The sequence below is a fragment of the Dysidea avara genome, chromosome 5, assembly GCF_963678975.1.
Source record: "Dysidea avara chromosome 5, odDysAvar1.4, whole genome shotgun sequence".
In the NCBI taxonomy this organism is placed as follows: Eukaryota; Metazoa; Porifera; class Demospongiae; order Dictyoceratida; family Dysideidae; genus Dysidea; species Dysidea avara.
In genome coordinates, this window is record NC_089276.1 from 38,247,332 (window position 1) to 38,272,534 (window position 25,203).

Sequence of the window (25,203 nt, forward strand, 5' to 3'; positions counted from 1 at the left end):
ACAAAGTATGGCCTGGCTGCTTCACAACTAGTTATAATGTAAAATATACTGCATAAACAAACACGTTACTTCACATATTGCTATATATGTGATGAAAGACTGCCACCTACTTTCAAATTCATTACCTACACAAAAAGATAACTACATTCACTACAATATTGATAATGATGTGTAAACCATAATTCATATTCATGTAATGAGGTCACCTGGCCTCACTGGAATTTCCAGAACTTACAAGTAGCTTGTACTTATAAAACAATAAACTCAGGCTCACCCCATGATGTTGATAACATCTGTCTAGTGTAGAGTTTTTCTATATTGTGGCAGCACTAGCGTGTGTGTGTGTGTGTGTGTGTGTGTGTGTGTGTATGTGTGTGTGTGTGTGTGTGTGTTTGTGTACACGTGGGTGTGTGTGTGTGTGTGTGTGTGTTTGTGTACACGTGGGTGTGTGTGCATGTACGTATATAACTTGAGTGACTGCTTAAATTTTTAACAGTTTGTGATGAATTGTGTGAGATGTTGTATTTTACTATGTAGTTTAACATGAAGACACCTTTTGAAGAAGCAGTAGAAAAGGGCCATAGTGGAGTTGTTAGTTACTTTTTCAAGGAACTTCACATGGACACTTCACAGTTTAATGAGGTACATAGTAATAGTTTCTCCTGGAGCACATAATCATTACAAGGTTATGTGCTCCTAATGTAGTAACATTATGGTTTATGAGGTGAATCAGGTACACATGAAGTATCCTCATGTGTTACTATTTAAACCAAAGAATCTGAGCAGGATGTGATCTAAAAAATATTACTGGTATGAATAGCTATATCAATAGTGGTGGTCAAGAAATGGCTGCTGTGTCAAGTTATTTACTCTAGTGATTTTTATAAGACTTCCCTTTGATTTTGCAATGGCATGATGTATTTCGTGGACTGGACTCGCAGACTGGACTCACGGACTGAGCTGGAAACAGCTTTTAAACAATAATCCAGGTATTATCCATCTCTTGCAACACTGGAGACACCACTATTTAGCTACAACTGCTGGTATTGCTCTTCTTTACAAGTTATGGCACTAGCGCTTGCACTAATTAATTGGAATACACTTACGATACACGTGTACTAGCAGTGATACAGCGTGATAGAGGCTATTGTTGTAGCATAGAAGTTTTCCTGTTGCTTTAGCACTAAGGGATGAGCCTTTAATTATTCTTAGCAGGTAGCTATAGGTGGCACCTCCAGACTAGGCCAGGTGATGGGTTTATGAAAATAAACTGGCTCATCACTACAGCCCTAACACTATTGCTAAGTATTGAAGCAATGAAGGAAAACGTCTATGCTACAACAATAGCCTCTATCACGCTTTATCACTGCTAGTACATGTGCATTGTAAGTGTATTCTAATTAATTAGTGCACGCGCTAGTGTCATCACTTGTAAATAAGGGCAGTACCAGCAGTTGTAGTTCGATAGTGGTGTCTCCAGTGTTACAAGAGATGGATAATGCTTGAATTATTGTTAAAATCTGTTTCCAGCTCAATACGCTAGTCCAGTCCGCGAGTCCAGTCTGTGAGTCCAGTCTGTGAAATACATTACCCCTTTTTGCAATCTAATTTCATTTTTATAGAACTTTCATTACTAGAGAGTTTGGTTTAGGGCTACTGTAGTTGTCTTGTGTGGCTGTGTGCAAATTTCTGTTACCAATTCAACAGCTGCATACTTCATTCATAGGTTAAAAAACAAGATGCCATTAGGCTTCTCTTTGATAAGTTTAACAAATGAAATGTGTGGATTGTTCCGCAAGTGCTTTGTTCAAAAGTTATGACAATATTTGCTGTTTGTCTTGGCTTTCCTTGCTTCTTGACGGTGTCTTGATGTACAAAAGTGATAGCTTTTTAACCATAGAAGTGTGTTACATCTAGTGGTACTCCACTGATTCAGTTGAGGGATTGACAAACTTGACAAAACCAGGGACTAGATTTCAAAATCTTAAAGATTTTAAGTGAGACTTCAAGATTTCCATAAGATCTTAATTATCCTTAACTTGTCCAGCAATCTACTATCTACAAAATTTCAAGACAGGCTTCTTGCAAATCCCTCGAATTTAGACTAGAAGCTTCTTTGCTCTTTAAATAAATGGATCACGTGGTCAGTAACCCTATATGGCAAAAAAGGCTAGTGCCTAGTGGGTCCACATGTTGTAACACAAAGAATAGGTTACGCTGTGGTCTTGCATGCCAGATGGTTGTGTGGGGGTGCTTAATAAACCGTCTGATCACTGTTGCACATTATCCATGAACTCACTGGAATGCAATTAGATTACTGTTTTGCACCAAGGATGATGTAATAGTCAGTTCAGTCAACTCTGTGAGTAGACCAGTACGAAAATTGTACTGGAAATGTTCTGCCAACATATTTGAAACATTGCTGAATGTCTTCCTCAACAATTCCGCTGTTTCACAAATCTGTAGCAAACCATAATCATTTTTACCAATGCTTTTAGGAGCTCTGTACTAGGGAAACAAAGATCCTATGCCCATAAACTTTCAACAAAGCAATCTGTAATGTAGATTCAGTTTTTTTTATTAACCTAAGAATTTAAATAGTTGGCATTTGTTTCATCACAAAGTCCGCAAATCGATCTGATTGGTTCTGCCAACATTCCAGCAGTGGTCATGGAATGTGTGCAACAGTAACCAGATGGTTTATTTGCCACCCCCACACAAACCACCTGGCAAACAACTAGTTACGCTGCTACTTATTTTGTGCAAATTGGAGACTATAAGTAGCTCATTAGGTGTACAGATAGCATTTTTATACCTGGTTTGTGTGCTAATCGAGGTGATAATTGTGGCCCTGCTATAGAAATGGACAAAGCAGCAAAGTGTTGTCACCTGGCACTATACAAATCTGGAGAAAGTACATCCATATAATTTATCTCCCCCAGGGTTTTGCACAATGGTACTTCATTTTATTTGTTGGGGTTTTAAGAAATAAAAAGAATCCATGTATGTGTACCAGTTTTGATGTTGCCTGTTTTTTAGTGTTAGACATTTGTGGCTTCCATGTTTCATCCCATATTTGGATTTGCGACAATGTTTGTAGACAGGTGGTGATGTACTTGATCAAATGATGTAAACAAGCTAGTTAGTGATATGTACCTACTTTGTATATGAGGTACCATGAGTGAGGAAAGGTGGACATAAGGCCTTTCACACTACAGTTGAATGCGCATCGAAGCCAGATCAAACAATTTCACACCTGAGCTGGATTGACCGCAATGCGCATTTAATCTGGCTTCATGTGAATCTACCACGAGAGGTGAATTGACTGGACTTGATGCACACTCCATTAACAAGGGGGTGTCATACAGTCTCCAGATGTCTCGCGCAAAGCATGGCTATTCCACCAAGACTATAGCGATGGCATACCTAGTGTTATACTTGGCTAGTGGAAGCGATACAGTGACCATGAGTGAGTGTCAAAGAAATAGCTGAAATCATCGTTAGTTTCTCCTAAGAATTAACCAGCTTTTTGGCACCCAACGTTTTGTAAGTGTACTAACAACATTCCTCGCTGCGAATGCTTTTCTGACTCCAATGGAATACGAAGAAGGTAGTACAATGACTGATGCCATTTAATTTTTCATTACATAATCAGGTAATTAATTACGTGTTACGAAAGCGAATTAAATTCAGTTGCTGCACACGTAGTGTGAAATGGAGTGATGTGCATTCGATCCACTTTCAGTCTGACCACAGCTGGATCTGCATTCAATGTGCATTAAGTGTGAAGAGGCCTATAGTTGTACACAAAATGGGTGCAAAAATATTTTTCATTTTTGCAGTTGTACAACAATTATGCTGTTTCCACTTCCAGACTTAGGAATGTAATCAGTGTTAATTTGTGTATTACACGACCACTGGATGTTGTGAATACCCATAAAAAATGTATTGAGAAAATGATGATAACCAACAGTAAAGCTTCCTCTCATGAAAGAAACTACAATGATTTCTTCGTCTCGTTTCATGGTTATGTGCTGTAAATAAGATGAAAGATGTCTGGGCCGTGAAGTAAAAAAGTTACCAGATAAGGCTTACCATAGCTGATATTCATAAATTCGGTAAATTATGTAGAAATTCCGGCAATTGCCTTTATTGCGAATCACTTTACACTGAATCAACATGATGAACCAATTGAGTTACGTAAGAAGTCCAATCACCATGATTTACAACTAGCCTAAAGTCATTTACATACAACTGGTTTTTCGGCCACAATTTTAGCCCCTGGATATCACGTGGCAGAAATAAGTTTCAAGCACTTGTCAATTAAATTGTTGCAGTGCAGCTACAGTGAACTGTATTGTGATTGTATGGCATCTTGTATTATTACGTATATGGTATATATTATGTGTGTAAATTTGAAGCTTTAACTATAAGTTTTTCATTAGCTGGCCAAAGAGTTTGGAGGTTATAACATACCCTTGAAAAGGAGGGGCCACTCCTTATGATATCTATTTTTTGATATAGTGCCATTGCAGATTTGACCTTTGGTGCCCTTTACAGCCATTATTACATTAAAAATTCATCATTTTTTTTGCCTTTATTTGCTAAGTGATTATATTTAAAATAAAGATCTTGTGGAAGAAACAACTTGATTTTCATCATATGGCTTGTAAAATTGATCAATTTTCGGTCATAAAATAAATTGGTTAACTTATAGAACTTATTTTAATGAAAAATGGAATGCATCATGTTGACAATTTTGTCGTGAAGTGCAAAACATGACTGAAGCTACTAGAGGAGGAGGCAAATTTTGACTGATGTGTGAGAAAGGCTTCCATACATCTCATCACAAACAGACATGGATTCATGCATACCTACAGACTATAATACTACTGATCACGTATACCTATAGACACTAATCCAGATAAGTGGGTGTGGCTCATGAAGGAAACTGGGCTGAGGCAGATAAATTTTAAGAATGTTGTGACTAGTAAGTATGTTCATAGCTTTGTTTAGTTACCATATGGCTCCAAATTTTTGTAGTTAAAGTTTCATAATTTTTGTAACTCTAGCAATCCTTCGAAAATTTATCTTTTTAAACTTTGGTATTGTACACGAGACAGTGCTCAAGATGAAATGGGAAGTTTATCATCACTTCAGCTACAGTTACACCAGCCATGGTCACATTGAAAGTGGGGTGTAAATTACTAATGGGCAGATAATTTCGTGTATAATATAAATATGTATCATAACTTTGGAATGAATCACATATAGACTTCAAATAAAAGCCAAGTTATTTTTTTTCAGGAGTTTCAGCAAGAGCTTTAAGTTGAAACTAAGTTATATTAGTGACCAACCACAAGGATCTTCGTGATTTAAAAAACTCGAGGCAAAGTGTTGAGTTTTTAAAGTCACAAAGATTGGAGTGCTCAGTGGGTGGCCTCTGACTTAAAATGTAGGGGTGTATTTATACTAGTGGTTGTGGACATCATCATGTCATCATATCTTCCACAAAATATATACCCACAATCACTTTCCACATTGTTAAACACAATTTACCACTGTAAAGGTTAACAGATAAGGAATCCTCGGGTATAGTTGGTAGTGAATCCCAGTTAATAGAACTGGAACTCACAATTGTTAATACACAACACCAATGCATGTATCGTCATAGCAACACAATTCCACCATTTTGAATGGGGCCAGAGTTTATATTAACTGTGTGGTTGTAATTGCAATTAATGGCTAACAATCTGACAGAAGCAGGGGCTTCTTTGAGTGACCACAATCACAGAATTGAAGTTTTGGTTGCGTTGTAGAAGAGCGACCAGGTTGTCTAAACTGAAAAGTAAAGTGGACTACGTTAGACAGTAAGTGAATTTCTATGATAACAGCGCGACACTAAGTGCAGTAGAAAGAAAAATTTCCCCGTTAAATTGTTTGGTGTTGTTAAACCTTGTTTAGTTGTAGTAGAGGTTGTAGTTACGCCTTGTTTAGTTTGTTGTTACACGTTTGTTTTCTTGTATCGCATGTCCTGCTACATGTCTAGACTTTAACACACCATAATTACCGTCTAGAGTTAAGGCTTACATATCCAACGGCTGGGATAAAAGGATAGTTGATCCCGATCCTAACAGGCTGTACACCCATAGAAAGGCTGTGGTAGAGCAACAAGAAGGATCAGCTGATGATGTACCACAAGAAGAGGATGTTGGAGATTGGCCAAAGGGTCCTTATACTCAACAGATCCAAGGAGTGCTGCCACCACTGCTAACCGAAGAAATAATCATGACGCATCTGAAGTCATCTGGCAAACGGTTGAAGAAAAGCAACAACTATTGCAATGTTGATTATTCAACCCTTCAAAGAGGCCACCAATATTTCATGGAGTCATACATCCCAGGGAAGTATGTTCGCTTTTGCTGCAAAGATGATATAGTCTGGGTACAGGCATGTTGCTACTGGAGCCAGAAGAAGAGTGATACAATGCACCAGTTGAAAGTTGCCATCAGTTGCAATGCTCCATACTATGTGGTGAGAGCATATTGTTCTTGTGTTGCTGGCTGTTCTGGAATGTGCAGCCATATAGTGGGGTTGCTGAAGCAGCTGATTCACTATACAATGATGAAGCTTCAGTCTGTTTCTGCAGATCTTACCTGCACACAAATGCAACAGTCGTGGCACAAGCCTCGCCCTACTGAAATTAAGTGATGAATGTGCTGTTTTCTAAGGCGAAACAGTCTGAGGCAAAGAGGGATACAGTGATGTGTAGTTTGTACGAAGCTCATGGTAAGTGTGTACAAGAGTACAACTTTGAGCAACAATAGTGCCTTAAAGAAGGCTTGCTGAATGATCATCCTGCTTGTGCATTTGCAAAATTATTATCAACTAATCCACCCACACAGTACTTTGCCACTCAATTCGGTAGTGTTCCAACAGGCTGTCTATTGTCATATCAAGCACTCAAATATGATAAACCACAAGTTAGTAGGGAAAGCCCTAGTGACTTACTACCTGCCTTGCCACTTGATGTCATAAAGAACGCTCCATGTGTGTTTGATATAGAATCAGAGCAAGAGCATGCACAACTGTCAAAGATGAACATGACATTGGATGAAGCCCACGCACTTGAACAAAGTACACGCCAACAATCCCAATCAGCTAAGTGGAAGGAATCACAGGTTGGAAGGGTCACTGCATCACAGTTTGGAGACATTTTGTTACGGCTATCACTACCATCTGAATCATTTGTAAATTCTTTTTTTGATACTAGGCAGTACTCCACTGTTCCAGCTCCAATTAACCATGGCCTTCAAAATGAAGTAAAGGCTTGTAATTCCTATTGTTCACAGACAGGCTTTGTGATACATACATGTGGGCTGGTTATTAACCCATCCTCGCCCTGGCTTGGAGCATCACCAGACGACTTAGTTGAAGACCCATCGCAGAACTGCTTCGGACTTCTTGAAATTTAAGTGTCCTTTTACACACCGCTTTAGCACTGTTCAAGAAGCTTGCAGTGATCCTAGCTTTTTTGCAACCATCAGAAATGACAAGGTCACTCTGAAGCAAGAACATAAACATTTCTTCCAAATTCAAGGCCAGATGGCTTTATGCGGAGTATCTTGGTGTGATTTTGTAATTTACACCCATCAAAATTTTACAGTTGAAAGGGTCCATTTCAGTGAAGAAGTTTGGGATAAAATGCAACCAAGGTTAACAGAGTTTTTCTTTAAAATAATATATTTTACCAAAAACATGTGTACATAACAAGGATAATTAAGTATAAACATGAATTGTAATTAGTACTGTAATTAACATGATATTAACTGATTCTGAAAATTGGTTAGTAAACAACAAACAGTCCATATCTGGTTGCAGAACCTGCCAGTGATGCTGGCATCACATTAGCCAAGATGTCATAGTCCTTCACCCGACGGATAGCTCTCTCTACATGTATGCGGATAGAAGCTATCTGTTGTGTATCGACAACTTCACTGGCAGCTAACTGCTGCCTCCCACCTAGAAAAGGAGGTATATTCAATTGGACACCCAAAGGAGTCAGCACATCTTCAATGGTGTACCCTTGATCTGCCATTACTTCATCCCCTCTTTTCAACAGACTTAAAACCCACTTCGCTCTACCAGTTCAGTGTCCGAAATGGAGCCTGTGTAGAGTGAGGACACAAACATTATATGTCCTGCAGGACTAATACCAACAAGTCCCTTGAAGGTGTTGGTAGACTTATAGTTACTATATGTCTGTGACTGTAGAAGTAATGAAGATGGCGTATTAACTTTGATCTCTGTGGCATCCAAAATCACAGTAGTTCTAGGGTATTGTTCCTTAAAGAAAGCTGGCATGGTATCCTTAATAGTGTCACGATCTGGCCAGCAAGGAAGCATACCAAGCCGAAGATAACAATAATTGATCCAGGTTAAGAAAATCCTGGAGACAGTAGACTGAGAAAAGTCAAATCGACGAGCCAGGTCATACTCTTTCAAGTCAAGATGTAGCCTTACTAAAACCAAAAACAACTCATCTGCCTGGCTCAAACTACCTGGTTGACCAATTTGAGATTCTGAATCCCTCCATTCTGCCTCCCCAGGCTGCATTCCTCCTGCATAGTCACTAATCCACCTCTGAGCCGTGGCTCTGTAGACCACATTTGATTGTTTTCCACCTGGACTAAGATATTCAAACAGTCTGTCAAAAACAGCAGCAGATGGCAAACCAGTGTAAAAGTTAACATCCTTGTCAAAATCTCGGACTGCCTCAATACCAAATCGCTTCCTTCCAACACTCTTCCTCAGTTCAACAATTTCCAATCTTGCTTCATCCAACATCTTCAGTTTCAAAATTTCTTTCTTAGCTGTGTCAAGGTGTGAACATGCTTCTAATAAATCATCATTCTCAGAGCTTGGCATCAATGTCGCATCAGCTGGTTCTGCATCACCATCATACTTTTCCTCTACGAGGTCCTCCTCACTGTCATGACCAACATGAACAAGTTTCCTTCTTGGTGCACTTTTCTTTGTGGAAAAAGGGAAAATAGATGGTACAACACCTTTTTATTACTTTACAGCACAAGTGCTGAAGGTCTGTAGGACACCTGGTCCTACAGCCTGCTCAAAGACTTTAGCTTCTTTTAGTATACAATACACTGTAGCGGCCCCAAAAGTTGTATAAATCACTTGGCAAAAAATGGAGTGAACAGATCTTAGTCCACTTTCCTGGTTGAAAGTACTCTCCTATAGAATAATCATTATAATTATAGCCCAAGCCATAAGAATTCTCACAACATACATAATTATGCTGTCTACAAGTCTTGGATGTCAGTAAGTAGTCAAGGGCAGGTGGGTAGGTGACTGTTCTTGGCATGTTTGCTGCAGCTTCAATCTTAAGTCAGTATGAGCAATAGACGGTATGCAAAACCACGCCCCCTTTCAGCTGCCATTTTGAATGGGGCCAGTATAAAAATGCCGCACAATTGTTGCATACCGGAATGTTGCAATAAAGGATACAGAACGACAGTTATTGATGGAAAAGAAGTGAAAGTATCTTTTCACAAGTTCCCAGATACAGACAGCAGGGAAAATGCAGAATTAAGGCTTAAATGGCTTCACGCCATACGTAGAGATGTCAGTCTGTATTGTTCATGTTCTTTTGTAATGTTGCAGTGTAGTGACACTACACCTAAATGCAATCATGCGTGCTAGCACACTTTGTATAAATACATTATTTCACATTTTGGGCACCCAGGGCGTGGCGCAGTCAAGTTGCTTGTAAATTCCTCACTAAGTCAAATGCAGGTGTATTTAGCACCTAGCATCTAGCAATGTCCTGGACTGCCCCGTTTTCCCCAAACTATGCATAGCTTTAATGCATGCCGTAGAGTGGTAGTGCATGCAGACCGGCTGACGTAGGATGTTAACTATAGAACGATTTGTTTAAATGTCTCTGCTAAATTTTCATTGGTTGATATTTTTATGTGAGTCATTGTAGTACAACTAATAACAGATGTGCAATCCACTGTAGCACATTAGTGAGGTGTGCTGTGTAGTGACTACCTCAACTGAAGATATACAGATATACCTTATGTACTATTGCTATACCTACTGTTTTTACTCGATTTGTGCTGCTCCCTCGAATGCAGTGCGGTACCATTCAAAGGATTTCATCCTTGTTTTCTGAAAATAATTTTAATTGTACCACACCCTTGAATAGTACTGCACTAGACTTTTATAAATACTCATTACTAGTGCTCACATACATATAGTATTCATCTCCATCTTGATTTAAGGAGGCATTTTCCTGGTTAACTTTGACTGCTGTCACCTAATCAAAATTCCGGATATTAGTTAGTAAACTGACCACATATCATGAGATGTTACATGGTTCTGCTACAAGGACTTGGGTAAAAGAAAAGTCTTGTATAGAAGAAGTAGCAACGTGTTGTGATTGTTCATAAACTATAATGTTATGTTAATTTAAAAATGAAGTAGGGATCTATGCAATAAAAGTAGTGAAAAGAGATGAATGATGGTATTACAGCATAGCCCAGTGGGAAAGTCCCTACTTTGCATTGCACAAAGTAATTGATAATGTGTCAAAGTAGGGACTTTCCCACTGAGCTATGCTGTAATACCATCATTCATCTCTTGTTTCACTACTTTTATTGCATAGATCCCTACTTCAGTTTGACATTAGCAATTTTTTAAAATACTAGTTTGCTTAGTTTTGTGCTGTAGCACAGCTAGCTACAATGTAACTTGTGACTGTTCTAATAGAATATCATATTTGACTGTTGTATTAGAGTATATCTCGTGTCAGCTAAGAAGTGTGCAACTAGCTAGACCAATAAGGGGTGAGGTCATCTTGTTTACTGTTAAGTAAACTAGATTGTTAAGAGGTGTGGTCCCTGTACTCTATCGCTATTAGTACACCTAGATCTTTAATTGATGGGCATGGTCATAAACCTATCGTGAACGGGATCTCAATCGCGAACTTTCAGATATCTAGGTAGTATATCGCCCAGACTAAAGTGCTTCTGAAATTCAGTTCTGAAATAATTCTTTGGCATCTATATATGTTGCTGAAAGATAGTGTTGTTACGGAAAACTAATGCCTTGATATGGTTTCGTTGGATGAAAAAGAAGACAAGCAGCCTGATTGAAGATAAAAGGAAAGACAAGGTGCAGAAGACCTACACTCATCAAAACCCCAAAAGCACTGGTGAGTTTGTTGCTGTGGCATAAAATGGTAGCTGTGCGCTGCTTCATTTTGCCTCTAGCCTTGCAACTGTGGTCAGTGAGGCAGAGAAACTAAAATTTGATGCTTGGCAATTTTAAAGCTCTATATCCGGCCACCTGTAACCATTTTGTTATATTTAATGTTGTTTTGTATATTATATGGACTAGTACTATTCTGTAAAGGTGATTTTCGTCACGTAAAATGTCTCTAGGGTGATTTTTAAAGACAGAATTTTGGGCGGCATGCAAAAATTTTCACCGCAATCCCTTTTTAAACAGTATATAGAATAGCTAGTAGTGGCAGGTTTAAAACATTAGTAGTGCACCCTCCAATAATACCGCAGTGCAGCACTATTCAAAGAGTTTTCTCCTTATGTTTGGTGAAAAAGTAACTATCCCTGTGGCACAAATCGAGTAACTGCTGTATAGGAGGTCTCTTAGTGGATTTTAAAGACCTCATTATCTTCCAATGATAAAAGGATTTTATGCATACCATTTTCCAAGTTTGGATATTGTAAATAGTGCTGTAGGAATTAATATTAAGGTAGAACAAAAAAATGCACACAACATCAAATTTGCAATGAAATATATATGTATCAAAAATAAATGTCATACTCAAATATAACTTCATAGTGTACGTGTTTTGAATGTATTGCTAAATGCGTGAACTCAACATTACACGCAATTTGTCTCAGGTACACGCGATTACACATGTGAAGACAGTACCTGGCAGCATGACTACACATGTGAACAGATGCTTCCAGCGTGTAGCATGTGTGTAGAAATCATCCCAGTTGCTCATAATTCATGTATGCTGCATTTGATCATGACCAGTGATACCTGTGGTTGCCAAGTCTAGCTACCACTTAATAGATTGCACCATGGGTGGGGCTCATCAGTGTCACAACCGTTATGAAGTAACACTGGAATTTGGTACCATGGATCCGTGTAATTTGCCACAGGATTTTTTTGCGGCTGCTAATTTACCGGCATTCCTAGTGTTACTGCTGATAACTTCAAACTGTGTAACATACGTACATGGTCACTTGATTGTAGCTGAACTCTCTACATGGTTATTTGATTGTAGCTGCATGATAACCTGAATGTTCTAATAGGGTGACTGCACTATTAGATTATCTCAATTGAGCATTTCTTACATGTAGTTGGTTCTCACAGTATAACTCAGTGTTTTTTATTGTGAATTCTTTTAAACCACTGTAAGGTTATTCTACAATAATTAATCCACTTATATATCAATTTTCAGCTCATTTTAAAGCAAAATCGTTAAATGGTAAAAAGCAGCCAGGATGTAAGAATTGAAAGCTAAATTAAGTTCGTATAAACTTCCACACACATAAACTTTGCTCTACAATGGTTTCTTCTCAGCGGATATGGTGAGTCTTCATGAATGGTCTTCCCTTTCAGTTTTATAGACGTTTAACAACTTCAAAACAATGTTGAATACCTCCTAGGCTACTAGAGATAGCATATAGTTCGACCTGAAAGGGTGGTGTTACCCTACTCACGCAAACGAAAAGAAGGGCAGCTTCAAGGCTTTTTCTAAACAATTTGTGTGAGGAAACACAATAGACACATTATAAAAAAATTTAGACGATACTTCTGTACATAATTTGCAGTTTAAAGTGGTTTGTTATAATTATGCTTTGTTAGCAGCACATAAAAAAAATGTAATTACAAAATAATTCATGAATTACAAAATCTGATAAATTACAGTATTTATAAATCTAATTATCTAGCTGAATTAACAATAGCAATAGCATGAATAAAATATACATGGCTGATTAATTGCCTATTTAGTTAAAAAGGAAAGTATTAACTGTATGGCCGCCTGGTTTTTAGAAGTACGTAACATAACGTCAACTTGTTATAAGTGGTTTTCCTAATATAATCATGGCAACTAAATAATTATTTTCAGTGATGAAAAACTTAAAAATCGAACACATGATAGTTACATACTGTTGGTTTTTGTGTTGTATCTTTGTGTTCTTAATCTTGATTTCTTTCAAACCACCAAAAAGCACTCTCCTACGTACTGTTGAGTTCACTAAAACTGGTTATTGGAAGGTGAATAATTGGAGATTGACCTGTCTCATTGTACATTAGCAGACATAATGGTGCCTGTTGGAGGCCTTAGGACTCAACATCCTGCCTTACAATAACAGCTATTACAATCACATATTTACAGGGCGTCAGGATTCAGTGGAATAGAATAGTGGAGTGGAATGGTGGAATGGACTCACCTCTTTGTAAAGATCACCTCTTTATAAAGACCGTTTTACTTTAGTGTAGTGTATCCCCACAGGACGGTCTTATTGAGTAATTGTGTGCCACATGCCTAGAGTGATATCTGATTTATGATACAACAATGCCCCCATGCAAAAACAGCTTGGCTGTACAAAAAAGATGTGTTTACAGACTATGCTAAACTAAAAGTACAGTGCAACTATAAGTTGACTAAAGGAGTTAATATCTAAGAAATGAATGTTAATACTGGCGAGAGTTAACTCTTGATATTGGTAACTAACTACAAAAGTATATAACATTGCTCCTTTATCATTGACTCGTACTGGATTCCTAATTAATTCTTTTTAACTCTAATTGGCTAGCTATTTGGCACCTTTTTCAATAGTCATTGTAAAAGAGCAAATACCCAGTAGGTAGCCGAATTATTAACAAATTAGAGTTACAGGGCAAGACAGCACCAATCAATGATGAAGTTATAGATTTTTGTAAATTATAGTGAAGTTGCTGGCATTAACATTCATTTCATGGCTTCACCAGGTATTAACTTCTTTAGTTCCCAATTACTTTAGTTTCACAGATATGTCTTTTCTACAGTCAAGCGGTTTTGCATGGGGGCATTGTTGTATCATAAATCAGATATCACTGTGACTGATTATTCTAGGCATGTGGTGCAATAAGATCATCCTATGGGGATAAACTCTAAAACAACAAGATAGCAGCAATTTAGACATTAAAGTAAAACGGTCTTTATAAAGAGGTGGTCTTATTAGGAGGTGATTTTTATAAAGAGGGGACCACTAGGGGAAATTATCTAAATACTCCATTCCACCATTTCCTTTCAGTCCACCGCCATTCGAGTCCATTCCACTTCACCATTCCATTCCACTGAATCCAGACGACCATATTTACACATGCTTTGAGCTTATGCTGTAATGTTAACACTTGTCAGCAGGGTAATTTATGGTTTACCAGGTGGATGGGAAAAACCAGTTTAAAGGCTTCTGAGCCAATGATTGACTTGACATAGAGTGACAATATACCAGTTAATCAGCTTTTTGATACTTGTTCACAACACTACTACAGTACTCCTATAATGATGAACCCAGCTACAGACCAATTTCCAACTGATTCCTTGAAACGGTTTATCCTGTAGACATGATATAATTATGGTACTGTTTTACACAATTAATTGGTCATAACCCGGTGAAAAACGATCCAATTTCCACCAAAATTTTGCTTTAATAACCCCTATAAGTGTGCCAAATTTAGCTTGGTTGAAAAATGTGTTTGTCTTTACGGTGGATTCAAAGTGTGTGAAAAAGAATAAGTTGAAGAATAAAAAAAAGAAAAAAACCAGCCATTTGTATCTTGGAGGTTTCTATGGAGATTTTCTTCAGATTTGATATGTGGAGTCCCCTACCTGGTGGAAATCTGTACAGCAAAATTGGTTCCAATCGGTTGAATAACCTACTTGTTTGGTAACACGGTGATAATTTCTGAATGTCAGATTTTAACATTTTGTTAAGTACAATGTCACTCAACTTCTCACTTGCTTTGCTGCCTGCAATTGCTCAATCTGCATGACTTAAAATCTTCAGTTGTGCATGTACATATATACTAGTGTTGCACTGATATGCATATTTTCACATTTACCAATTTTTCACTCATTCCTGTTGCCAATATGCCGATATTCTTTAATTCTATAGGTCAGGGGAGAAGGAGCAAAAGTCTTCTAAAATTTGTGTGTGTATAATATTAGTTGCAATAATTTAATTACTTGCGTGGGCGACAAATTCTACAATGTTTGCTACCAGTGTGCCACTAACACCTTTCATGGAAATGGAAGCCATGTAGTTATAAAATACCTAAAACAGAGTTTTAGTGGGATTCCAGACCCTTTGCAAATAGTGATTGGTTGTTTGTGTGGGCAGACGATAAATATACACAGCCTATTACAGCCTTGCAGCCACACTATTCACAGATAAACAAGCCTAAATAGTTGTAAACAGGTACAGCAAATAAATGTTTACCGCATACCTCTGCATTCACTGCTTTCTTTTAATACTGTCACGTGTTTATTACTGTCGTTAATGATTGATTGTGGGTTTAGGTTATCGACAAATAATTAATTTCCTCTTCGTAGCCAATACCGATACTTGCAAAATCACCTAATATCGGCTGTTACTGATTATTCAACCAATTATATCAGTGCAACACTAGTACATACACCCTATATATATACGTATGTTATGTTGTGGATGGATATTGGTGGCCAGTGTACTCATCAGAGGGGAATTCATCTGTAATAATAAAGCAACTGCACAGGAAGGTAGAACCATACGCCGGTACATTAAGGTAGTTCCATCCACACCATGTTATCTGATGATAAGCCAGGTAGCGATACCCTCTATAAATAAATTACGTATGTGGGATATACACTGTAATCAAAGCTGTTGATATATACCTTTGCTTTACCAATGTTCATCAGTTGGCACATCACTCTCCCCATGATGATGCCGGTGACTATGAAGGGCTATAATTAGAACTGTCCTACATAAACAAGCATTGTGAAACTCTAGATGCTGTGTAATACATGTAGGAGCCGGATCACCAACTAGCAATGCAGCCAGTTCTTTACTTTCTTTACAACAAATAGATTTACATGCAGTACTCATCAAGCAGCAATGTCCACACATGCACCTATAGTAAGTACCTATAGACTAATTCAGAACGAAAGTAGAGACTGAACTTACCAATTAGTGTTTCCCATACAGATAACTGAAGAGCTCTCTTCCACTATAAACACTCCACTTGGAGTGCCACTTGGAGTCTCACTAGGCAATAGCTCAGGTTCAAAAAGATCGGGATGAACATCAGTATGAGTAAAAATTTCCAAACCAGATGAGGACATTTCAAGATCTTCACCGTTGTTGTCACTAGAACTACAATCTTCATTCACACTGGTAGAGTCGTCATTTCTATTGCTAGAGTAGTATGCAGAACCAGTCAGCACTGTGTCATTGTTGGAATCGATGCTAAAGTTCCCCTCAACAATCCCTTTGATTAGTAGACTCTATACAGTAACAGTTGCCATAGATAGCTAATGTTCACTTATCAACCACTGTGCCATAGATGACGTCAGGAATTTGAATTGAACTTGCAGTTGCATTATAAGAAGTGACGTTTTATCATTTTTTAGTGGTTATATATAATAGTTATACGGGCACAATGTGAAGTCTAGACCCGAAGGCCCGGGCTGTGGTGCACGAGCGAAGCGAGGGTGCTACTAAGGGCCTGAGGGTTTATAAATTTCATAGACTCCACATTGTGCCCGTATAACTGCTTTAGACTCTATTTCACATTACACTCAGATCACTTACCTCATCCATGGCTGTTTCTGCTGTAGGCTCGGCAAAAGCGGCTGGTTTTCTTACGATAATACTAGCGCCATGGCAACTATGCGTCCTCAAGTGACTAAATAATCGCGCTCGTTAAATCACTGCACGTGAACAACGCATAGCGATTGGACAAATCCGATTTTGAGCATATGTCATATTGTGCTTAAAGGCGTGGAGTATATTAGAAAACAAGGTGGAGTATATGAGATTTATTACCCACCCAAAACAGCCTAAATAGAGTCTAACTCAATGTAAACACATAATTTGGTTATAAAGAATGTTGTTATGCATACTACATGGTTATATAACTCTATTTATCTACAAAAATCTAAGTGTCAATAGTATTTTAAAGTATTGTTAATTAAAAATATATACAAGAGATGAATGATGGCATTACAGCATAGCTCGGTGGGAAAGTCCCTACTTTGGCATAAAAGAAAATAATTGTTATAGCTGATGTGCCAAAGTACTACCGAGCTATGCTGTAATACCATCATTCATCTCTTGTTTCACTACCTTTCATTGCCCTACTTCATTTTTAAATTAACAATTTTTAAGAAAATACTAGTTTGTTTAGTTTTTTGTTGTAGCACAGCTAGTTATAGTGTAACTTGTGACTGTTCATAGTACTGTACATAACTTAGTAGCAGTGGCACTCGGGTCTATGACCTGTCTCAGTATGAGGGACTATAAAATAAGAGTATAAATTTTCAGGGGTGGTCAATCATTCTATTCACCCAGGCCCAGAAGTTGTTCCAACAAACAGACCTTACAGTATTTTTGTCTCGAGTAGCTACCATGATGAAGTAATAAATCTCCTTGTCAGAGAAACTATCCACTCGAGTGTTTTGTAGAATATCCAATCACTCGCTGATCTCGCCCTGCAAGTTGCTGACTGAGTCTAAGTGTTCAAAGGAATGAGCCGTCGACTATCAGCCAGTCTATTAAAAAACAAATCTCTTTGTCAATTGCAGTCCAAGCGTTGGCAAAAGTTGAAGTGACAACTTAGCTGCTGTATTTGCGTATCATGTGTAACACTAGACTATGTTTGGTTTATGTATCGATTGAAGTGCCCCGCTTTTTGAACAGTGCAAGTGCTTTCTGAAGTAATTTTGTGGTGTCTAAATATAGTGTTGATATGGAAAATTAGTGCCTCGATATGGTTTCGATGCTTGAAGAAGAAGAAGACAACCAATGTGATTGAAGATAGTAGGTAAAACAAGGCACAGAGGGAACACACTCACCAGAACCTTAAAAAGGCACAATCATACCATTGGTGAGTTTGTGGCTGTGCACTGCTTCGTTTGGCCTCTAGGCTTGTGACTGTGGTCAGGCAGGCAGGCAGGCAGACAAAATTTTGAGTTTTGGCACTTTAAAAAAAATTCTATATTCGGCTACCTGTAAGTGTTTTCTTGTTTTTACTGCTACATTTGGATGGACTAATACTATTGCAATAAAGGTGATATTTGTTGTGTAAGATGTTTCTACGCTGGTTTTTAACCTTTAAAGTTGCATGTAATTTTAATAGAAGTGCACTGAAAACACATAGGCTGATATTTTGGCCATATTGCATGGCAGTAAACAAACTTCTGTAACTTTTGTACAGTTAGCACTAAGGCTATGCAATTTGCACCATTCTATTTGAGGAATAAAACAGTACCTAGGGTTTTACCCATTGGCAAAAGCATAAGGCCCAAACTCGCCGTGAATACAAGCTGTCACAATGCACGAGAACAAATCATTACATACCTTCAGAAAATGGTTGATAAGTTCTTCACAGTGTGTCCTATTGAGTTCTGGTAAGGACCATTTAATTCTCCTTTCAATGACAAATCATGCCATATAAAGCTCACATGAGTCAAACATTTTTATAAATGGCTACCAACATGATGAACGTGAAGTAGCAGGAAATTTAGCTGCCGTTCTTCATGGTGTCACAACAAGTTAGCGATTGTTATTACAACAACAATTATGTATGCTTGGGTAAGTAGCCATATGAATATAATTTCTGTTGATACACAGTATTCAGTTAATAACATTAAACAAGCTTGTCTTTGCTGGCTGTTTAGAAAGTACACATTACTTGTAATAATTATGTGTTTTACGTGGTTTCAAAAATGGCTGATATATTGGCCTATGTGGCTTTAAAGGTTAAAGGCACTTTTTTGGCGGCGCACATCATTTTGGGTGATCCCTACTTACCGTACTGTTTGATATTGCTCTGCAGTTGTCCTTTAACTGCATGATTCAGGCTTTGCTAAAGCAAATGTCAACTCTTGGTATTAAACACCAATTATCACTCACCAGAGTTGGTAATTTCTTGGACCAAAAGTATAGGCATTTCACCAGACTCTTTGGAGGGGGTACTTATACAGTAATCTCTAATTATTGACACCACCCCAGAGAATATGGTTTGTGAGGACGAGACTAAAGTTACAGATGTGTACTTTCTGCTTCCTGTACAATGTATACTTGTTTGCTGTGTGGTAGCACTGACTTCCTTGGTGGCACAATGCACAAAGGTTACAATTTTCCTTCCTTTCTAAGCATCCTGTACAAAATTAATGTTAGTTGGATAAAATGTTGGTTGAGTACAATGTAATCAAGTCCAAATGTGCAAATTAATGTACACCATATTGTTTTTTCAAAACATTTATATATTGTACCTTCCTAACATCTGCGTTGTGTAACGTACTACACTGAATAGTGTACAGCCCTCTTACCAGATCCTGAATCTACATCTGATGACTTTTTGTATACAGAATGATTGTTAATTGTCCTGATTGACTGTAAGATTACTAAAATTAATCTTTTAAAACTCTGATGAATTGTGTCAAATACTTTTGAGTATTTGTCATGCACTGAAAAATTATTGTGAGTTGTGTTAATGTGTACAGGAAACACAGAAAAAGATCAGTTTGCTGTTGGATGAAGCTGGTAACAAGGAAACTAGTGGCTCACACAAGTCATCAGCTAACACAGGTAGTAGTTATGATAACTGATTCAATAAATTATTTTGTTTTAACTAGATCATCTGAGTGTTGAAGATGTCACTGAGGGTTATATGGATGGAGAGTTACTGGAATCAGATGTGCGTGTTGCCCTGTTTGGAGCAGAGGGCTCCGGAAAAACCTGCTTGTTCCATACTCTAGTGGGGAAAGATTACCAGGACACACCTCCTACCAAGGGAGTTGACCACATGGAGATAGCGGTTGAGAGTACCATTGACTGGCGACCATTAACTAATGAAGAAAAACTAGATGAACTTGAACAGCAGAAATGTTTGGAAGCCATGTTTGTTTCAGCTACAAAACAAAAACAGCACTCCATATTTACACCTGAAAAAATTACTACCTCTTCCTTTGCATCACCATTTAATAAATTGCCAACACTGCCGGGTGATGTTCCTGTCTCTGCTCCCACAATGTCTACACAAGCATTATCACTACCATTGCACTCTTCACCACAAGCTATGAACCACCAACAATCGTCCATAAATAGTTCTATTACAATATGTCATGCCAGTGAGGCTTATTTTTCTGTAGAGAAATTTAAAAACTTAAGGGCTGTTAGGGAACATTACAACCCCAACAAAAAATACATTAGCATCTGGGATTTCGCTGGCCAGGAAGTTTTTCAGCACACCCATGGAGTGTTTGTATCAGAAGAGGTTGTCTGCTTACTAGTGTTTGATGCCAGTTTGGCATTGCATGAGGTACCTGAACGCCGCTACCCAGATGATCGCATGCCTCGTAGAACTGTCCTCCAAACAATCTGTTATTGGATGGAACTAATTAGCTCTCGTTTGAGCAAGCTTAGTACTTGTGACAAGGATCACTCTGTTCGCCTTCCAACCTTCATTCTTGTTGGTACTCATATTGATAAGCTACACCATGATATGGCTATAGCAGAAATGATTGCATTCGAAAAGTTTGTCCCTCTTTTCAAGAAGGAACTTCTTGGTAAGCCATTTACGCTACACATTGCTGGATCAAAAAAGGGCAATCTGTTTGAAAAGGAATCACCATCTCTCTTCTTCATCTGCAACAAGCAGCGTGTGCCTGGTGTTATTGCTAAACTCAAGCAGGTTGTCATGCAGTCAACTTCTATTACCAGGCAAACCCGACCAACACGATATGTGGAAGTAGAGAGAAAGCTGTTGCTGCTTTCTACACTAGAAAACGTCTACGTTATAGAACTTAGGCAGTTGGCTGAAGTTGCAAAAAGTTGTGGCTTACCTACTGACAATGAGAAACTGTTACAACTGACCAAACACTTCCACCACAAAGGAGCTCTACTACACTATCATAATGTTCCCTCTCTTTCCAACACCATCATCTTATCTCCCCATTGGTTGGCCAAGCTTTTGACATATGTTCTCACTAATTTAGCTTGTTGGCCTATAAAACCAAACCTAGTTCAATATGCTGAAAAGAGACAGAAGGAAGGCTTACTGGAGGAGGAGCTTATTGATTGGAGTGTTGAAAAATTCAATGAAAGTGAATCTCCTGAAAATCGCATTGCTACAGACCTGCAAGGTGTCCCAGTAGTGGAGTTGTTTATTAAATTTCTTTTGATTGTTGACATAACCCAGTCTTCTTTAGCTAGCAAAAAGTCTAGAGGTAAAGGAAATAGATTATTCTTAGTCCCTCATCTCTTACCATTTGAACTATTACCACCATCTAAGGCTGTTTCTCTTAAGTTTCTTTTCTACTTCCCTGGTCACTTCATTCCAGACAATCTTGTTGATCACTTAATCGTCAAATGTGCTCAATGGAACAATGATCGTCACTATGATCTGTTAAGGTGAGAAGTTATGTAGTAATTTATTTGATTGGTGATTTGGTGTAGGTTGTCATACCAGTGGGTGTGTCTTAACCTTGGACAATATCAAGTGTATGAAGTAAAGCCAGTTGATCAGCATCATTACATAGAATTGACTATAATTCCTGACCCTGCAATGCCTCCAGAATACGAGATGGCATCTTACAAGGAGAGTAGAGAGTTGATTACAGCAGTGAAGGGGTTCATTGATGATCTCATGGAAGAACATTTAACAGCAGTTGTTGAAAAGTCTCCAGCTGAATGTTACATTGCTTGTCCTGGTTGTGTTGAGCTTCACATTAAATTAGAATCATTCCCTAGCACAGGATGTTGTTATTGTCCCACTAAAAGAGATCACTGTGACTTGTCAACAACATACTACAAAGTGTTATCATCTAAAGGTAATGTCTTGGTATATAGTCAATAAATTATCATATAATTACAGGTGATCCTACCCAGTCTATTGGAGGTGTACATATACCAACACCTGATCAAAGTGAGTTACTTCATGAAGTACTATCTTATTTACTGTAAGTAATTGTTGTGCAATGTTGTAGGACCCACAATGAAGCTCATCAAGAAATATGTTATTCCTAAAATAGCTGCAAGGTGGAAGGATGTGGCTGACTACCTTGAATATGAAATTGAAACTATTGAGCTGATTGAACAAAAACACCAAAGAGATGGTGAGCGGTGCTGTGATGGCTTATTCAGAGATTGGCTCAGTACTAACCATGGTGTGGGACCAAAGACCTGGGCTACACTGCTAGAAACACTTAAAGAGATCGAACAATTGGCTACTGCTACCAGTAACATTGAAAGGGAACTGAAAAAAATAGGAATTCTATAAACAGGCTGCTTTATTCTTAATTCTTACTTTTGTGTTTGGTTTATGTTAATCCTTTACAATTATAAAAGCCAGTGTTCTGCACTAAATGATTTCTGAGTCACATGTGTTATTTGTGTAGTGGGACTTATACAATAGTCAGTGTATCACAATATATAATAATAATAATAAGGGTAGGACAACAGCTAACTAGTTACTAAACACTTTCACAATCAGTTCATACTATTCATGTACAGATAACACTGATTCATGCTATGGTAGCTATACTGCATTACAATGGCAACACAAAGTAGATAAGGTAGTTAGCATTGCTATTTTTGATGTAGTGTGTGGGAAGCTGATTAGAGTATAGAATCTTCTGTAAAAGCAGGTCTTGGGGTACAGCCTCCCCAGAAGCTTTAACCACATAGTGTGACCATAATATACTGGACAGTAATGTGGATCATCAATATAAGTGACCGGATTTGCGAAAAGGAGTCTTCCACACACATCCAATTTGCCGACTTTGACAATTCATAACTCCAGATTAGAAAGGGCTATTGCCTTGAAATCTGGTTGGTTGTTAGCACCAACATAGCTGAATGTTTGGTAAAAAGTTTAGGTAAATGTGTTACTTATGGCTTCCTAAGCTTATGGAATTGGATGTGTGTGGAAGACCACTTTTTGCAAATCTTGTGGATGATAATACATGTATCATAATAAACTTGAATTTATTATGGGTAATTTACATGAAAATTGTTGTTAGCCAAGTTTGGTGACTGCACTGTTAAAAGTGGTTTGTTAAATTAACACTCTGAGTGGTTATAATTGGTACCCAAACTTGTTAAGTTTTGTGGAACAGCACCAAATTTAACCATCTTTGGTGTTAATGTAATGAGCCATTTTTAACAGTGTGCCAGCTCTAGATCTGGTGTTTGGAAATTACACAGACAAATGGTTCACCAAAAAAGATGGAGTGGTTAATGTGCTTTGTGTTTATCCAGTGCCCAAGGTAATGTCTACCATGCAATAACAATTTGATTCACTGTACAGAAAGCATGTCCAAATAATGAGTGGCCAAGAGAACTGATGTGTACATGGACAAGAATAAAACATTGTGACAAAAATATTTAGCACTAGCTGGCCTAATTTACTTGTGTTTTCTACATTCACTCTTGTGGCATTCCTACTTAGCTAGCAGTAATTTGCTTTATTTTTGTGCAAAAAATTCATGATAAAAAGTCCATGTAAACATTTTTGACTGAATGAAATTATTTGCATGACTTAGAGTATCTCAACCTTTATTAGCTACAATAGTAAAAGGAATTTAGCCATGCTTGTTAATGTTTACTCTACATAACTCTTAGTTGAAAGATAGTCAATAACTTCAGCATTAATAAAGGCAGCTGCAGTAAGTCACATTGTTAATGCTTGGTTCTAGTTGTGCAAAACTTTTCATGTGATAATTTTTGCATGTGAAAATTATTTTATAACAAGAACAAGTTGATGTGCTGTATCCTGAGAGGACAGTGAATACAGCACATCACTGTCTGGACAGGTTACAATTGATAATTTATGAAGAATATTGCTGTCTGGACAGGTTACAATTGATAATAATTTTTTATGAAGAATATTGCAAACCATTTCATACTAGCACCGTAGTGCACATTGTGATACATTGTAATTGTGCTAATATTTTATGTATATAGTTGGAACTGGTTAATTAAATGTAGTGTTAGTGGTGTATTGATTGCAAGGGCGGCCCCAGGGACTGGTTTCCAAACTTTTGCTATATGAAAATTTTAAATCTAGGGGGTATCACTGCTTGAAGGTTCTTAGTTTACTAATTTGTTAAGATGCCTTACTGTAGTTATACTGATAGTAAAGTGTCAGTAAACTTAAGTATATGGAACATAATTATTTTACTAAGTTTTAAACTCTCAGTAAAACATCAGTGAATGCGGGTTTACTGAAAAACTACTAAAATAACAAACAATTAACTGTTCCATATACTGGGGATATACCACTGTAGTAAACTAAGATACTTCAAGCAGTGTATGGGGGCAAGATTTTCCAGAAAATTGTGTAATTTGAAATTGAATCTGGTAGCAATATTGACAGTTTAAAAATATAATAATTATGTTAGGTATAATGTAGGCTGTTTAATTGTGCTTGCTCCTGGTACAGTATCAGGTGCAGACTAAAGAGTTAAGGGACAGAGCAAATTTGACATTTGAAGCATACAACAGGCATAGATGTTGTTCTAGGGGTCTTGGGGCATGTCCCCAGGAAGACTTTCAGATTTTAACGCTCTGTTATAAAATTTTGGACTATTTTTTACTGTGTTGGCACAGGTAAATAAGTAACTAGCTAGCTAGCTACTTATTGGAGTGGTTGACTGCTCTATTAGAGTATTTCAATCTGAACTTTTGTACCAATGCAAATCACTGTAAAATATAATTCTGATTACCTGAATACACTTGACCAGTTTCTGGAAACCTCAGAAACCCCCCTAGATCCGCCCCTGGATTGTAGAACTTACAATTGCATGTAAACCAGACTTCAAAAGTTTTTGTTATCTATAAAGCCAACTTTATAGGCAAACAATTATAATTACTGCTTCTATGTGCACAGTGG

At 37.7% G+C, this 25,203-nt stretch overlaps 1 protein-coding gene across 1 annotated transcript; it reads left to right on the plus strand.

Annotated features, from left to right (window-relative positions):
• The first annotated feature begins 517 nt into the window (after positions 1-517).
• LOC136256059 (uncharacterized) lies at positions 518-22,676 on the plus strand. Its single transcript, XM_066048981.1, has 6 exons — positions 518-642; positions 19,814-19,898; positions 19,946-21,722; positions 21,768-22,141; positions 22,186-22,236; positions 22,298-22,676. The coding sequence occupies exons 1-6, from the start codon at positions 544-546 to the stop codon at positions 22,588-22,590; spliced, it is 2,679 nt and encodes an 892-aa protein (XP_065905053.1). The 5' UTR covers positions 518-543; the 3' UTR covers positions 22,591-22,676.
• The last annotated feature ends 2,527 nt before the right edge of the window (positions 22,677-25,203 follow it).

Excerpts from the sequence above, each read along its gene's own strand:
- LOC136256059 (XM_066048981.1), top strand. The coding sequence starts at position 544 with ATGAAGACACCTTTTGAAGAAGCAGTAGAAAAGGGCCATAGTGGAGTT. Across the intron at positions 643-19,813 it reads ACACTTCACAGTTTAATGAG|GAAACACAGAAAAAGATCAG; the intron begins GTACATAGTAAT and ends TAATGTGTACAG. Across the intron at positions 19,899-19,945 it reads CAAGTCATCAGCTAACACAG|ATCATCTGAGTGTTGAAGAT; the intron begins GTAGTAGTTATG and ends TGTTTTAACTAG.